At 34.9% G+C, this 17,593-nt stretch overlaps 1 protein-coding gene across 4 annotated transcripts in view; it reads left to right on the forward strand.

Moving 5' to 3' along the window:
* ACBD6 (acyl-CoA binding domain containing 6) overlaps window positions 1–17,593 on the forward strand; it is a 202,739-nt gene that overhangs the window by 96,369 nt on the left and 88,777 nt on the right. For all 4 annotated transcript variants that reach the window (XM_047840187.1, XM_047840188.1, XM_047840189.1 and 1 more), the window contains exon 6: window positions 9,739–9,828. In XM_047840187.1, coding sequence (XP_047696143.1) covers window positions 9,739–9,828 — 90 coding nt within the window. The remainder of the gene's footprint in view (window positions 1–9,738; window positions 9,829–17,593) is intronic.

Raw genomic sequence — 17,593 nt, forward strand, 5'->3', positions numbered from 1 at the left:
TTTGGCAACTTACTTTTTATTTATTTTTATTGTGGTAACATGTACATAACGTAAAATTTACCATCTTAACCATTTTTAAGTGTGCAGTTCTGTGGCACTAAATACGTTCACACTGTTGTGCAACTACCACCACCATCCACCTACAGAACTTTTTCATCTTCTCCACCTGAAACTCTGGGTTAAACACTAACTTCCCATCCCTCCCTGATCTCCACCCCCTGGCAACCACCATTCTACTTTGTATCTCTGTGAATTTGACTACTTTAGATATCTCATGTAAATGGGATCACAAATATTTGTCCTTTATGACTGGCTCGTTTCATTTAGCATAACGTCTTCAGGTTCATCCATGTTCTCGCGTGTGTCAGAATTTCCTTCCTTTTATATGTATTTATATAGTATTGCATTATATGTATATACCACATTTTGTTTATCCAAATATCTGTCCTTGGACACTTGAGTTGCTTTCATATTTTGGCTGTTGTGTATAATGTTGCTGTGAATGTGGGTGTAACAAATTTTTGTTTCATTTTTTCCCAGCACTTTATTATGAAAAGTTTTAAATGTGCAACAAAGTTGAAAGGGTTTTACAGTGAACATCTATATACCTACCACCTAGATTCTACCACTAATATTTTACTATGCTTGCTTTATAAGTATCTATCCACCTTTCTATCCATCAATCGATCTGTCTCATTTGATGCATTTCAGAGTATTTTGCTTCCATCTAAATGCTTCAGCATCATATTAACTACAATTCAGTATTAGTTTGATTTTTAAGATCGCATTTACAAACAGTGAAATGCACAAGTCTTAACTGCACATTCGATTAATTTTGGTAAATGCATATACCTATGTTACTGAAGCTCCTGTCAAGATCTAGAACATTACTATCACCCCCAGAAATTTCCCTCATGCCCCTTCCCAGCTGGTTTGTTCTTCTAATTCCAGAAAGGTAACCACTGTTCTAACACTTTTTCTACCATAGATTGATTTTATGTGTTCTAGAACTTTATATAAATGGAATCATAATACTTTTTGTGTAAGTTTTCTTCCATTTAGTGTAATGTTTTTGAGATTCACCCATTTTGTTGTGTAAATCAGTTCTTTTTTTTTATATTGCCAAATAATATTCCCTCAAAATAATATATTATTACTTAATCTATTGTCTTGTGATGGACACATGGGCTGTTTTCATGGCAACTTATTATTGCTATTATTACTTATTTTATACAGGATAAAGTAATATCTCCTTTACTTATTTCTTCACTCTTAAGTTGCTACCAGCATGGCTTAGTAACTCCTTGTGAAAAGATTTTTTTTTAAATCCTTCTCAATTCCCTGATAACTCAGCAACACCATTTCTCTTTACCTTAGATCTTAGCCAGTGAAAGAGATCAAGTAGTTGCTCATTTTAAATATGTATCACACATATTGGTGTGTGGTGTTCTTCTTAATGCTGGTAAATAAATTATCCTACAGGGAGCCTCTGGCTTCCACGCTAGGTACATTTGGAGACCTTAAACTGCCTCCCAGTCCTAATCCTGTATTTCAGTTTTTTGTTTTTTGTTTTAAAAAATTTTTTTAACATTTATTTATTTTTGAGAGACAGAGTATGAGCAGGGGAGGGGCAGAGAGAGGGAGACACAGAATTCGAAGCAGGCTCCAGGCTCCAAGCTGTCAGCACAGAGCCCGACACCGGGCCCGAACTCACAAACCGTGAGATCATGACCTGAGCCGAAGTCGGACACTTAACCGACTGAGCTGCCCAGGAGCCCCTGTATTTAAGTTTTTGAAACAACATTGTCGATTCATTATTGAGAGGGATTGTGACATTGTGTGGTTTCTGGTGCTTGCAGGTGAGGATTGTCACTGTAGCCAGCTGCTACAGCAGTAGCAAAAGGTGGAAGATAAGGATAGGATAGAGGAGATAGAGACATGGAAGGTTATTGGTAGCTGATGTCAGCCTCTACTACAATTGTCAATTTAAATACAGTTCTTTTGCAGAGAGAAATTCAAGTCGATTTGTTTACCATATTTCATTTGCACAGAATGGCAAGTGACAACTCTTAGAAATTTAAACATACCCATTTTGCCAGGTTTTTGTTTTTGTATGGTGTATGTTTTGTGTCTGTTCACAAAATACTATAAGAACATCAAGACTCATTTTATAATGCATTCTCTTTTTGTTTAATTTGTACATCAGGAGAAAATCTAGTGTTAAAAAATCCTACAGTTTATAAGGGCAAGTAACTAAGGATATCAAAGAAGCATTTAAAATATTAAGACCTGCTCTGTATTTTTGAGAAGGTATGAAAGTAATACCACTTAATAGGTTAGCTGCCACCCTGCACTTTCCAAGCACTTAAGTCATTCATCTGTCTGAGGTAGGACAGTATCTGCACCCGTGGTTAACAGATGAGAACTCTTTTCTTTTTTACCCCCTGTGTGTTAACTGTATTTGAATTCCAGAATTTATCCAGAGCTCTCCAAATAGTGCTTGTAAGTCTTCTTATGGCCACAGATTCCTTTTAATAATGGCTTTCCCTCTAATCTCCTAAATACTTGTAAGATATTTTTTAAGAGAGTTGTTAAAACTAGAAACAAAGATTGTCACCTTTTGTGGTAGCAGTAAAAATATATTTAATTTGAAAATGTGTAGGAGATTTTATCATTTATAGAAGATAAAGCAATTATATAAAAAATGCACAAACTACTTTATGAATTTGGATAGTCTGTAAGCAACTACAGCTTTAATGTGCTCCTAATTCATGGTTTTTCTTTTGGAGGAGAGATGTAAATCCTGTATCTAAAATAATTTAATAATTGCATTGTGTTGGTCCAGATGTGTTTGTGGTTAACAAAGAGAAAGAAAAGAAACCACAGGTGTTTACTTCGTGATTTTGTCCTGAATGGTTTTGAGGTTGGCATCTCTGCAAATTACTGCTTATGTTATTACTTGAATTAATAATCTCAAATTAGAGCATGTTTAAGGGAACTTTATAATTTGAAGTAAAGAGTTATTGCATTCAGACACCTGGTTGTGCTGGTCTTTGTTCTTTTAAGTATAGAACATTTTGAAAGCAAAAATTCCAAAGCCTGATTTATCTTTGCTTATTTACAAGTATGTTTAATCTTGCTCTTGTTTTGAGCTTCTTAATAGTGCATAAAGATATTAATCATTAGGTGGTCTTAATGTAAGATATTTTCAGCACTTCTACAGAAAGTCATTGTCAGGGAATTCATTCTAATTCAAGGTTAATTAGTGTACCATTAAAATAATGTGTTACAAAAATTAATTACATCACAGGTCAAAAAACGTATTAAAAAGCATAGTGTAAATGTCTGAGAGCACATCATCCTCTTAAAACATTGCTATACTCGTGCTACCGTTCTGGAAAATATATCTAAAGTGAAAATCACTACTGAGGTCCAGTCATAGGTGTTTCTCTTAAAGTAAGTTTTTGGCACCACATATGGGAAATTTAAAATATATCTCCCATTAACAGTAAAATGTGTTGCTTGTCTGCTTTCCCATTGCAACAGCTAAAGATTTATATTTTAGCATTAGTCGGTATAACCCTATCGGGTTAAACCTAAGGAGAAATCAGGAACTTGGTTAAGAAGTAGAAATTATCTGTACAGTTTGAGGTAAAAGTACTAGATTTATTAATACTATGTTTTCTTACTTCACTGTTAGGTATTTTGGTAGGTGTTCTGTGTAAGTATATCACACATCATTTTCACTATGCAGTAATTCTTATTAATAGTTTAACTTCATAGCCATAAAATGTACACTTAAAATTAGGTTGAAGATGGAGACTTTGAAATTCTATCTGATTCTTTTAATGTAAAAGCTATGAAGCAGTTAAATAGAACTATAGAATACTTTATACATTGGTATTTTTCCCGAGTCTTATCAGGATATCTGATTGTCCATATTAAGGGTTTTGGAATTCGTGCCTTAATAACAGCAGGTCACTACACATTAAGAGCTACAGAAATTTTAACATATGAGACTCTTTACTCAACGATACATTTTTTACTTAGTTTTTAGAACTGTCTTCATTAAACAGAATTCTTACTGGGCTCTGAACAAAATAGCTTACTATAACAAATTGTGACTAATTTGCCCACATTTAAAAATTTTCTTCTTTCCTGCTTCTTTGGATTTTGTGTAAGCCTATAGGAAAACATATTCACAAGTAAATATAAACAAATTGAGTAAATGAAAGAAAAAAAGAAGGATAATTTGTAGGGAAGAAGTTGGCTTTGTTTTGTTTGTTTGTTTCAAGAATAGACCTGGTTTAATTAGTTGAACTACTAGGTGCTTGAACAGAGTCTGAAAGACAAAGAGTAAAAAGTGGGTTTAGAAAAGCTTTCTTGAAAGGTGGTTTTTACTTTTAAAACCATCTTTGTCCCAACTTACATCTTCTTAAATCTTTTCTAAAATGACATAGAGATTTCTACTTAATGTAGAAAAACATTCCATTCTTTAAAAATGACATCACTACCACCCTCAAAGAATAGTGTTAAACTATGCATCACTCATTTCTTCAGAAAAGCCCTTAGCTTCTAGGAGTTTTTTTATTCTTTAGACCAAGTGAGCTTCTTTAGTTAACTAAATCAAGATTTTCTGACCGTGGAGAATAGAATTAACCTGTTGATAGTGACTGTGAGTCTTAGGTAGACAATGATTAAAACTAGTGTTTCATATTTAGTACTTGGTCTCCTAACAGTTTATCATCTATTCTGTTTTGCAAGTGCAACATTTGAAGATAGGCACTAGCAGACTGTGTTAGTGTTTTTTTAGATATTTCAGAGCGAAATTTGGGATATTAATGAGCAATGCTTAGTTTCAAACTGGTTAAATTTTCTTGCATTTTAAGGAATATATTTGGGTAAATTTAGGTATACTGATTATGATTTCTACCTACATTTAAGTATTCATATTTTATCCACAAGGTTTCTTTCACCAGAAGAAGTAACCATAATAATTCAAGAAAACTATTCTTTACATGTGTAAACTACTTTAAAATTAATAAGGCATTATCTTATAGCTCATTCATTCAACAAATACTATTGGTGTTACTGTTTTAGTAGTATCGTTTTCTTCACTCCGTAGGTGAGGAAATGGATCAGGCTGAAGTAAGTCATTGGGCTAGTGCATAATGGATTCCAGAGTACAACTTAGGAGTTCCAATTAATTTAGAAAAGTCTACCTTCTTTCCATAGAACATTTTATATCAAGCATGCTTAGGATAATCAACCTACAGTTTTACATATTACTTTGTCTTTCTTAAGACATTGTATCTTTTAGTACATACCTATCAATAATTACTTTAATGGCCTAAATGCTCCATTTGAAAGACACAGGGTGACAAGATGGATAAAAAACAAGGCCCATCTGGTGCGCCTGGGTGGCTCAGTCCTTGAAGCGTCTGACTTCAGCTCAGGTCATAATCTCACAGTTTGTGAGTTCAAGCCCCATGTCAGGCTCTGTGCTGACAGCTCAGAACCTAGAGCCTGCTTCGGATTCTGTGTGTATGTCTCTCTTTCTGCCCCTCCCCTGCTCGTGCTCTGTCTCTCTCTTTTTCAAAAATAAACAAACATTAAAAGAAATAAAAAAAAAAGACCCATCTATATGCTGCCTATAAGAAACTCACCTCTGATCTAAAGATGCATACAGACTGAAAGTGAAAAGATGGGAAAACATTTACCATTCAAATGGAAGCAAAAAGCAAGCTGGGATAGCAATACTTCTATCAGACAAAATAGATTTTAAAACAAAGACTAATGGAACATAGAAGAGCATCATTACATAATGATAAAGGGATCAATCCAATAAGAAGATATAAGAATTGTAAATATCTATGCACCTAACATTGGAGCACCTAAATACATAAAGCAAATGCTAATGGGCATGAAGAGAGAAATTGATGGTAATACAGTAATAGTAGGAAATTTAACACCCCCCTTACATCAATGGATAGTTTTAGGCAGAAAATCAATAAAGAAGCAGTATATTTGAATGACACAGTATACCAGATGGCTATAATAGATGTATACAGAACATTCCATCCAAAAACAACAGAATGTACATTTTTTCAAGTGCACATGGGATATTCTCCAGAACAGATCCTGTGTTAAGCCACAAAACAAGTCTCAATTAACTTAAGAACATTGCAGTCACACCATGCGTTTTTCTCATCAACAATAGTATGAAACTAGACATCAGTTACAAGAAAAAAACTGGAAAAAACACAAACACGTGGAGTCTAAACAACATAATACTAAACAGCCAAAGTGTCAACGAAATCAAGAAAAAAAAAATACATGGAGACAAATGAAAATGAAAACACAAAGGTCCAAAATCTTTTGGATGCAGGAAAAGCAGTTCTGAGAAGGACATACATAGCAATAAAGGCCTGCCTCAAGAAACAAGAAAAAGCTCAAATAAACAATCTAACCATACACCTAAAAGAACTAGAAAAAGAAGAACAAAGCCTAAAGTGAATAGAAGAAAGGAAATAATAAAGAGCAGAGCAGAAAGAAATGACCTGATGACCTAAAGACTAAAAAAAAAGAAAAGAAAATAAGAAAAACACAATGAAACCAGGAGGAGGTTCTTTGAAAAGATAAATAAAATTGATAAACACTTATCCAGACTCCTTAAGAAAAATTAATAAATAAAAAGACCCAAATAAATAAAGTGAGAAATAAAAGAGAAGTGACAATTGACACTACAAAAATACAAATGATTTTAAGAGACTGCTATGAAAAATTATATGCCAACAAATTGGCCAACCTAGAGAAAGTGGATAAATTTCTATAGACATACACTCTTCCAAAATTAAATCAGGAAGAAATAGAAAATCTGAAACTCTAGTAAATTGGTGATCAAAAACTATGAAAAAAATAAAGTGCAGGACCAGATAGATCCATAGGCGAATTCTATCAAACATTTAAAGAGTTAATTCTTATTGTCCTTAAACTATTCCAAAAAATAGAAGGGGAAAGAAAACTTTAAAATACATTCTACGAGGCCAGTGCTATCCTGACACCAAAATTAGACAAAGATGCCAACAAAAAAGAAAACTATGGTTCAAGCTTCATGATGAACACAGGTGCAAAAATCCTCAGCAAAATATTAGCAACCACATTCATAATACATTAAAAGGATCATTCACCACGATCAAGTGGGATTTATTTTGGGGATGCAAGGATGGTTCAGGATTCATAAATTAATCAACATGATACACCACATCAACAAAATGAAGGATGAAATCATATCATCTTAATAGATGCAGAAAAAGCATTTGACAAAATTTAACATCTGTTCATGACAGAAACTCAGCAAAGTGGGTTTAGGGAGAAAGTACCTCAACATAAGAAAAAGCATGTATGAAAAACTGACAGCTAACATGATACTCAGTGGTGAAAAACAGAGTTTTCCTCTAAGATCAGGAACAAGACAAGGATATCCACTCTCACCACTTTATTCAACATAGTACTAGAAATCCTAGCCATGGTAATCAGACAAGAAAAAAAAAATAAAAGGCATCCATATTGGTAAGGAAGAAGTTAAACTGTCACTATTTGCAGATGAGATGATACTCTGCATAGAAAACCCTAAAGTTTCCACCATAAAAACCATTAGAACTGATAAATGAATTCAGTGAAGTTACAAGATATAAAATTAATCTCCAGAAATCAATAGCATTTCTGTATACTAATAACAAAGTAACAGAGAAATTAAGAAATAATTTCATTTACAATTACACCAAAAATAATAAAATACCTAGGAATAAACTTAACTAAGGAGATAAAAGACCTGTACTCTAAAAACTATAAAACATTAATGAAAGAAATTGAAGACAACACAAACAAATGGAAAGCTATCTTCTGCTCATGGATTGGAAGAATCAATATTGTTAAAATGTTCATACAACCCAAAGCAATCTACAGATTCAGTGCAATCCTTATCAAAATACCAACAATATTATTCACAGAATGAGAACAAATAATCCTAAAATTTGGATGGAACCACACAAGAGCCCAAATAACCAAAGCAATTGTGAGAAAGTAAAAGCTGTAGGTATCATAATTTTAGATTTCAAGATATACTACATAGCTGTAGTATTCAAAACAGTATGGTATTGGTACAAAATAGACACATAGATCAATGAAACAGCTCAAATATAAACCCATGCTCTTATGGTCAATCTATGATAAAGACAAAAATATACAATAGGGCAAAGATAGTCTCTTCAGTAAATGGTGCTGAGAAGAGTAGACAGCTACATATGAAAGAATGAAACTATACCATTTTCTTACACCATCCACAAAATTAAGCTCAAAATTGATTAAAGACCTAAATGTAAGACCTGAAATCTTAAAAATCCTAGAAGAGAACACAGGCAGTAATTTCACTGACATCAACCATAGCAACATTTTTCTAGATAAGTCTCCTAAGACAAGGGAAACAAAAGCAAAGATAAACTATTGGGACTATAGCAAAATAAAAAGCTATGCATAGCAAAACAAAACAAAAAGGCAACCTACTGAATGGGAAAAGATATTTCCAAGTGATATATCCAATGAGGGGTTAATATCCAAAATATATAAAGAACTCATATGCCTGAACACTAAAAAAAAATAAACAACCCAATTAAAAAGTGAGCAGAGGACCTGAATAAACATTTTCCCAAAGACATATAGATGGCCAATAGACACATGAAAAGATGGTCAACATTAGTAATCATTAGGGAAAATCAAATTAAAACTGCAATGAGATATCACCTTACACCTGACAGAGTGGCTAAAATAAAAAACAAAAAATAAGTGCTGTTGAGGATGTGGAGGAAAAGGAACCCCCCTGCGTTGTTGGTGGAATATAAATTGATGCCGCTACTGTGAAAAACAGTATGGAGGCTCAGAAACTTAAAAATAGAAATACTGTATTATCCAGTCATTTCTCTACTGGGTATTTACTCAAAGAAAATGAAAACACTACTTTGAAAAGACATATGTACCCCTATGTTTATTGCAGAATTATGTACAATAGCGAAGATATGGAAGCATCCTAAGTGTCCATGGATGAATGGATAAAGAAGGTGTGGTATATCTATATGTACACACACACACACACACACACACACACACACACACACACAGAGGAATTAAGCTCTTATAAAAAAGGATGAGATCTTGCCATTTGGCAAGACAATATGGATGGACCTAGAGGGTATTATGCTAAGTGAAATAGATCAGACTAATAAAGACAAATATCATACGATTTCACTCATGTGGAATCTAAAAACAAATGAATAAACAAAAAGCAGACTCAGACCTATAAATATAGAGAACAAACTGATGGCTCTCAGAAGGAAGAGGGTGGGGTTATAGCAAAAATGGGTGAAGGGGAGTGGGAGATACAGACTTTTAGTTATGGAATCAGTAAATCACAGGAATTAAAGGCACAGCATAGGGAATATAGTCAGTGATCTTGTAATAACATTGCATGGTGACAGATGGTAGCTATGCTTGTGGTGAGCATAGCATAACATATAGAGAAGTTGAATCACTATGGTGTACACCTGAAACTAATGTAACATTGTGTGTAACATTACTCAAGTAAGATAAATAAAAATACAATTCTCAACCAAGAAAAAAGTATTTTACATGGCCTCATAACTGGATTAAGAAATTCATTTATCTCAATTTTTGTGTTTTTAGGGCAGAACTCTACTCCATTGGGCGTGTGATCGAGGACATAAAGAACTAGTCACAGTCTTGCTACAATATAGAGCTGATATTAACTGCCAGGTAAGAGTGATGATGAGGGAGTTTTTTAAAAAATAGAGTTAAAACTCACACAACATAAAATTCACCATATTAACCACTTTAAAGTGTACAATTTATTAGCATTCATACACTTAACAGTGTTGTGTGACCGTCACTACTTTCTTGTTTCACATTTTCATCACCCCAAAAGGAAACCTTGTACTTATTAAACAATCACTCCCTATTTCCCCCTCTTCACAGATCTTGCCAATAGCTAATCTTTCTGTTTCAATGGATTTGCCTATTCTGGATATTTCATGTAAATGGAATCATAAAATATGTAGCCTTTGTGTCTGGCTTTTTTCACTTAGCATAATGTTTTCGAGGTTTATCCATGTAGCATGTGACAGTACTTCATTTTTTATGGCTAAATATTATACCATCATATGGATAATACCACATTTTGTTTATCTCATCATCAGTTGATGAAAAGTTGGATCATTTCCATTTTTTGGCATGAACAATTGATATGAACAATTAATGCGTGTGTTTTTGTTTGAACGCTTGTTTTCAGTTCTTTTGATTCTGTACCTAAGAGTAGAATTTCAGAGTTGTATGGTAATTTGATGTTTTTGAGGAACCTCTACAAACTGTTCTCTACAGAAATTGCACCATTTTACATTCCCACCAGCAATGCATTGGGGTTCTAATTTCTCCACTGCTTTGCCAGTACTTGTTATGTTCTTTTTTTAACAGCCATCCTAGTGGAGTGAAGTGATATCTCATTGTGCTTGATTTTGATTTGCATTTCCTTAACAACTAATGATGTTGGTATCTTTTCATATACTTGTTAACAATTTCTGTATTTCCTTTGGAGGAATGTCTGTTCAAACCTTTCACCATTTTTAAAATTGAGTTGCTTGTCTTTTTGTTAAGATGTAGGAGTGTTTTATATATTCTGGATAGTAGACCACTGTCAGATACATGATTTGCAGATACCTTCTCTCTTTCTGTGGGTTATCTGTTCACTTTTTGATAGTGTCACTTGGTGCACAGGTTTTGAATCTTGTTTTCAGGTTTTTTTTCTTTTTCTTTTTTTTTCTATTCTTTCTTTTTGTTGGTTGTGCTTTTGGTATCATACTTAGGAAACCATTGCCAAGTATAAGGTCATTAAGATTTGTCCTCCTGTTTTCTTTCTAATTTGTTTTTATTGTTTTAAATGTGCATAACATAAAATTTACCATTTTAACCATTTTTAAGTGTGCAGTTCTGTGGCATTAAGTACATCCACATTGTCCAACCATCACTACCATCCATCTCCAGAACTTTTCTTCTTCCCCAACTGAAACTCTGAATTCATAGCTAACTCCCCATACCCCCAGCTCCTAGCAACTACCATTCTACTTTCTACCTTCATGAATTTGACTATTTTAAGTACCTTATATAAGTGGAATTACATAATATGTGTCCTTTTGTGACTGACTTATTTCACTTAATATTTTCAAGGATCATCCATGTTGGTAGCATGTGTCAAAACTTCCTTTCTTTTTAAAACTAAATAACATGTCATTATACATATATACCACATTTTGCTTATCTAAATATTCATCTATAACATTGAGTTTCTTTATTCTTTTGACTATTGTGATTAATATGCTATGAACATAGGTAGCAAATTTGAGTCCTTACCCTTGTGTGTCTTGAGTATATACCCAGAATTGGAATTGCCGGGTCATGAGGTACTTCCTTATTGAATATTTTGAGGAGGGGCGCCTGGGTGGCGCAGTCGGTTAAGCGTCCGACTTCAGCCAGGTCACGATCTCGCGGTCCGTGAGTTCGAGCCCCGCGTCGGGCTCTGGGCTGATGGCTCAGAGCCTGGAGCCTGTTTCCGATTCTGTGTCTCCCTCTCTCTCTGCCCCTCCCCCGTTCATGCTCTGTCTCTCTCTGTCCCAAAAATAAATAAACGTTGAAAAAAAAATTTTTTTTAAAAAATATTTTGAGGAATCACCATACCATTTTACACAGTGGCTGCACCACTATGTATCAGCCATGCATAAGTGTCCCAATTTCTTCACATCTTTACCAACACTTGTTATTTTTTGTATTTTTGGTAATAGGCATCGTAATGAGTGAGAAGTGGTATCTCATTGTGGTTTTGATATGCACTTCCCTAATGACTGGTGATGTTGAACATCTTTTCATGTGATTATTGACCATTTGTATATCACTTTGTTTATGTCCTTTGCCCATTTTTAAATTGAGTTGTTTGTGTTTTTATTGTTAAGCTGTAAGAATTATTTATATATTCTGGATGTCAGTCCCTTGTCAGATAAATGATTTGCAAATACTTTCTCCCATTCTGTGAATTGTCTTCTACTCTATTGGTAGGGTCCTTTGATGGACAACAGTTTTAAATTTGATGAAGGCCACCTTTCTCTTTTATTGCCTGTGCTTTTGGTATCATATCCAAGAAATCATTGCCAAATTCAATGTTTTGAAGCTCTTTGCCTATGTTTTCTTTAAGAGTTTTTTAATTTCAGCCCATATGTTTAGGTCTTTGACCCATTTTGAGTTAGTTTTTGTATGTGGTATAAAATAGGGGTCCACTTTCATTTTTTTTGCATGTGGATAGTCCGTTTTCTCAGCACCATTTGTTGAAATGTCTTTTCCCCATTGAATAGTCTTGGAACCCTTGTCAAAAGTAATTTGATCATATCTGTAAGGTTTTGGGCTTTCTATTCTATTCTGTTGGTCTATATTTCTGTCTTTATGCCATTACCATACTTGTTTGATTTACTGTAGCTTTGTAGAAAAATTTGAAATCAGGAAGTGTGAGACCTCCAACTTTTCTTTTTAAGTGTATTTTCTTTTTTTTTTTTTAAGTGTATTTATTTTGAGAGAGGGTACACGTGCCCATGTGTGAGCAAGGGAGGGGCGGGAAGAGAGGTAGAATCCCAAGCAGGCTCTGTGCTAACAGTGCGTAGCCTAATAACATGAACTGAACCATGAGACCGTGACCTGAGCCAAAATCAAGAGTTGGATGCTTAACTGACTGAGCCACCCAGGTACCCCTTGTTTTTCCTTTTCAAGACTGTTTGGCTATTCTGGGTTGCTTGATAGGATGATTTTTTTTTTTTCTGCAAGAAAATGTCATTGGGATTGTCATAAGGATTACGTTGAATCTGTAGATCACTTTGGGGAGTATTGACATCTTAATGTTAAGTCTACCAATCTGTGAGATGTTTTTCCATCTATTGGTGTCTCGAATTTCTTTAGGCAGCATTTAGTGGCTTTCAGTGTATATTTCTTTCACCTCCTTGGTAAAGTTTATTCCTAAATTTCTTTTTCTTTTTTGATGCTATTGTAAATGAAACTGTTTTCTAAATTTCCTTTTTGGATTGTTCATTGTTAGTGTTCAGAAACACAATTGATTTTTGCATGTTTGTTTTGTATCCTATAATAATGCTGAATTCATTTATTAGTTCTTACAGATTTTTGTGGGATCTTTAGGGTTTTTTACATATAAGATCATGTTGTCTATGAATAGAGATCATTTTACTTCTTCTTTTACAGTTGACATTCCTTTTCTTTTTTTTTTTTTTTTTAAGTAATCTCTACACCCAACGTGAGCTCAAACTCACGACCCCAAAATCAGGAGTCTTGCACTCTAATGACTGAGTCAGCCAGGCACCTCAGGATTCCTTTATTTTTCTTGCGTAGTTGATCTGACCAGGCCTTCTAGTACTGTGTGGTTAGAAGTGGGTATCCTTGTTTTGTTCTAGGTGTTTGCTTTTTAATTTAGTGTGTTAGATATAAAATGCTTTTCTTTATGTAACATTTGTTGCCATATATATCCATTTTGGTCCAACTCCCTAGGCCTCATGCACTCATCCTGGCTCTTTCCGTTAAATCTGAAATTTTTAGTTCTGACCACACTCTCCATTTCATCTAAATCTCTTACTTCACCTAGAAGATATCTTTAGTTTCTCTGCTAATCCACCTTCTCCCATTTCATCTTCTCCCATTCTCATGCTATTATCCTCAGCCTCATCTCCATTCCCTCTATTTCCACTGTTACAGCCACCTGGAAAAAGCCTAATTCTGATTAATCCAGTTACCTGCCTTTTGCACGTATACACCTAGTCTCTGGGCAAAGCTAGGAAGAAAAAAAAAGTATACAACCCTGATATTATCATAAATCATGGTATGCATCTTTAATTTTGCCTGAAAAGTCTTATGGTCCTTTTCATTCTCAGATTACCTCTCATTTCATAGAGAATAGAAGAAATCTTTATCACCAACTCAGATCTTAGTCAGTAGATCCAAAAACATAGAACTCTTCTTAGCTATCCTTCAGACACTTCCAAGTCACATCATCTTACAATGAACCCTACTGTCTCTCAACAACTGCCGCTACCCCTCACCATAATTGGCACCATCATCCAACCAGTTTTCTAGGAATCATCCTTGATTCTTCTCTCAATTTTCACACCCATTCAAGTCCTTTAGGTTCTACCTTCTAAGTATATCTCCAAACCTACCCACTGCTCTATTTCAACACTTCCTGTACACTAGTTCAGGCTTCTTAAATTATTTCAGCAGCTCTGAACTCTATTTCTCCTTCTAATCTTGATATCCTTCAGTATATTTTCAACTTTTACTCTGGATAGTCTTTCTAAAATGCTAATTTGCAGATATTTTCTTGTTTACTTTTGTTTTTAAGATAAAATCTAAATTTAATATACTCTGTAAAGCCCTTCATGATCTTACATCTCCACTGTTTCTCAGCATGCTGCTTGCTTATAACCCTCCCTGGTATGCCAAGCTCCACTTCTTTGAAGAACTTGATATACTGCGCGTCTCCTGGTCTTTTTATATGCTGTTTTCTTTCTTCTTCATTCTCCTTCCTAGGCCTCAGCTTACACATTACTTCCTCCAGGAAGCCTTCCTTCACTCTAACCAGTTAGAGATTCCCAATAGTTTATAGCTCCTTTTTTTAAAAAAAAATTTTTTTTTTAATGTTTATTTATTTTTGAGACAGAGACAGAGACAGCACAAGCTGGGGATGGGCAGAGAGATAGAGGGAAACACAGAATCTGAAGCAGGCTCCAGGCTCTGAGCTGTCAGCACAGAGCCCAATGGGGGCTTCAACTTAGAAACAGCGAGATCATGACCTGAGCCAAAGTCAGATTCTTTTTTTTTTTTTTTAATTTTTTAATGTTTATTTATTTATTTATTTTAATTTTTTTTAATGTTTATTTATTTTTGAGAGACAGAGAGAGACAGAGCATGAGCAGGGGAGGGGCAGAGAGACAGGGAGACACAGAATCCAAAGCAGGCTCCAGACTCTGAGCTGTCAGCACAGAGCTTGACACAGGGCTCGAACTCACAGACCGCGAGATCATGACCTGAGCTGAAGTCGGACGCTCAACTGACTGAGCCACCCAGGCGCCCCAATGTTTATTTATTTTGAGGGAGAGAGAGTGTGCGAGCAGGGGAAGGGCAGAGAGACAGGGAAACACAGAATCCGAAGAAGGCTCCAGCAGCACAGAGCCTGATGCGGGGCTCGAACTCGACAACTGCGAGATCATGACCTGAGCTGAAGTCGAATGCTCAACCAACTGAGCCACCCAGGCGCCCTTATAACTCCCTGATCTTAAGCGCATCAAAAAGTTATGACAGTGCAATCACTTTGTATTGTAATTGGTTGATTACATGTCTGTATTCTCAACACTATCATATACAGGTACTACAATTTGGTTGTATCACTAGTGCCTCAAATAATATCTGACATACAGTAGATGCTTAGTAATTATTGAATAAAGGAATATTGGTTTATAAAGTAAATGTTGGAAAAATAGAACATGAGTACCAGGAAGGACCTGAGCACTTGCCAGAGCTTTTTGGGTATCCTTGTTTTTTTAGCAGAAGAAATACCTCTTTCCCCATTAGATATGTGTATATTGTTCTTGGACCAGTTCCCTAGCTTTGAGTTATAGGTCAAATCATAGCTTATGCCATAATCTTGCCTTGAAATATATATATTTCATTGATTTTTTTTCTTTTAGTTGGTAGTATGTATTAAAAAAAATACCTGGGGCACCTGGGTGGCTCTGTTGGTTGAGCATCTGACTCTTGATTTGGGCTCAGGTCTTGATCTCATGGTTCATGGGATTGAGCCCCGTGTCAGGCTCCGTGCTGCCAGTGCAGATCCTGCTTGGGATTCTCTCTCTCTCTCCCTCTCTCTCTGCCCTTCCCCACTCACTCATGCTCTTTTTCTCTCTCTCTCTCTCTCCGTCTCTCGCTCTCAAAATAAATAAACTTTATTTTTAAGTAATACACTTTTTTAAAAAAAGTCAAAAAATGCAAAAGACTAATTTTTTTTTAATTTTATTTATTTTTGAGGTGAGAGAACACAGATGAGCAGCTATATATATATAAAAGCATGTACAGCAGCAATGTGATACAAGCTACACACGCTATTCTGTAACTTGCTTTCTTTATCTTGGAGATTGTTCTATATCGGTATATAGATAATGTTGCCTTATTCTTTTTTTTTTTCTTTAAATGTTTATTTATTGGGGTGCCTGGGTGGCTCAGTTGGTTAATAAGCATTGGGCTTTGGCTCAGGTTACCATCTCAGAGTTCATGAGTTCAAGCCCCACATCGGGTGAGCTTGAGCCCCACATCTGGTGAGCTTGAGCCCTGCTTTGGGTGAGCCCTGCTTTGGATGATCCCTGCTTCTCTCTCCCTGTCTCTGCCCCTTGCTCACTTGTACCCTCTCTCTCTCTCAAAATAAAATAAAAATAAGATAAGATAAGATAAGATAAGATAAGATAAGATAAGTATATTTATGTTGAGAGAGAGCATGAGTGGGGGAGAGGGAGAGAAAGAATCCCAGGCAGGCTCCACGCTGCTAGTATGGTGCCCAACGCAGGGCTCCAATGCATGAAACATGAGATCAAGAGTCACACACTTAACTGACTGAGCCACCCAGGCATCCCATGCCTTATTCCTTTTAACGGGTGCATAATATTCCTTTATAGAGATGTATCATAATTTAGCTGGTACCATATAAATGGGCCAATGAATTAATTAATGGATTAATATCCTTTAACCAAGAACCACTTGTATTTCATTTTCTGTGAAACATCTGTTCATATTTTTTGCTCAGTTTCCCACTGGATTGATGTTTTCTTCTTAATTTATAGGAACTTTTTATGTGTTAAGGAAAATGAGCACTTTGTGATATAAATATTAAAAATATCCCCATGTTTCCTTCTCGTACCTTCATCATTCCATGGTTTCCTTGATACATCTAGCATTAATTTGTCACATGTATGTAATACACATTTTATTTTTGTCCAGATGGTATCAACTTTATTTTTGTGTAGATGATTAACCTTGTTCAGTAATGTTTGTTGAATAATCTTTCCTCTACTGATTTGAAGTACCTTTTTTCTTTTTTCATATTCTCACTTCCTCTGTGTATTCCTGGGCTGTTTCCGATTTCCATTGCTCTGTTTTTTGTTTACATACTTGTGTTATGATGTTTTAATGGTTATAGCTTCAAAATATGTTTTAATATCTGGTAGGATAAATTTCTTCACTACTTACTGAGAATTTTTCCCGTGATTTTTACTTATTTTTCTTTATGAACATTTAAATCTTTTCATTTGATAATAAATTATATTCAATAAATAAATAAATCATCTTTTCATCTTTTGCTTCCCTTATCCACTACCATTAAGTTAAGTAAGTTAAAAAACAAAAGCAATAAAGTATTGGTGTGCTCATGTCTTTTACT

Source organism: Prionailurus viverrinus, chromosome F1 (genome assembly GCF_022837055.1).
Source record: "Prionailurus viverrinus isolate Anna chromosome F1, UM_Priviv_1.0, whole genome shotgun sequence".
In the NCBI taxonomy this organism is placed as follows: domain Eukaryota; kingdom Metazoa; phylum Chordata; class Mammalia; order Carnivora; family Felidae; genus Prionailurus; species Prionailurus viverrinus.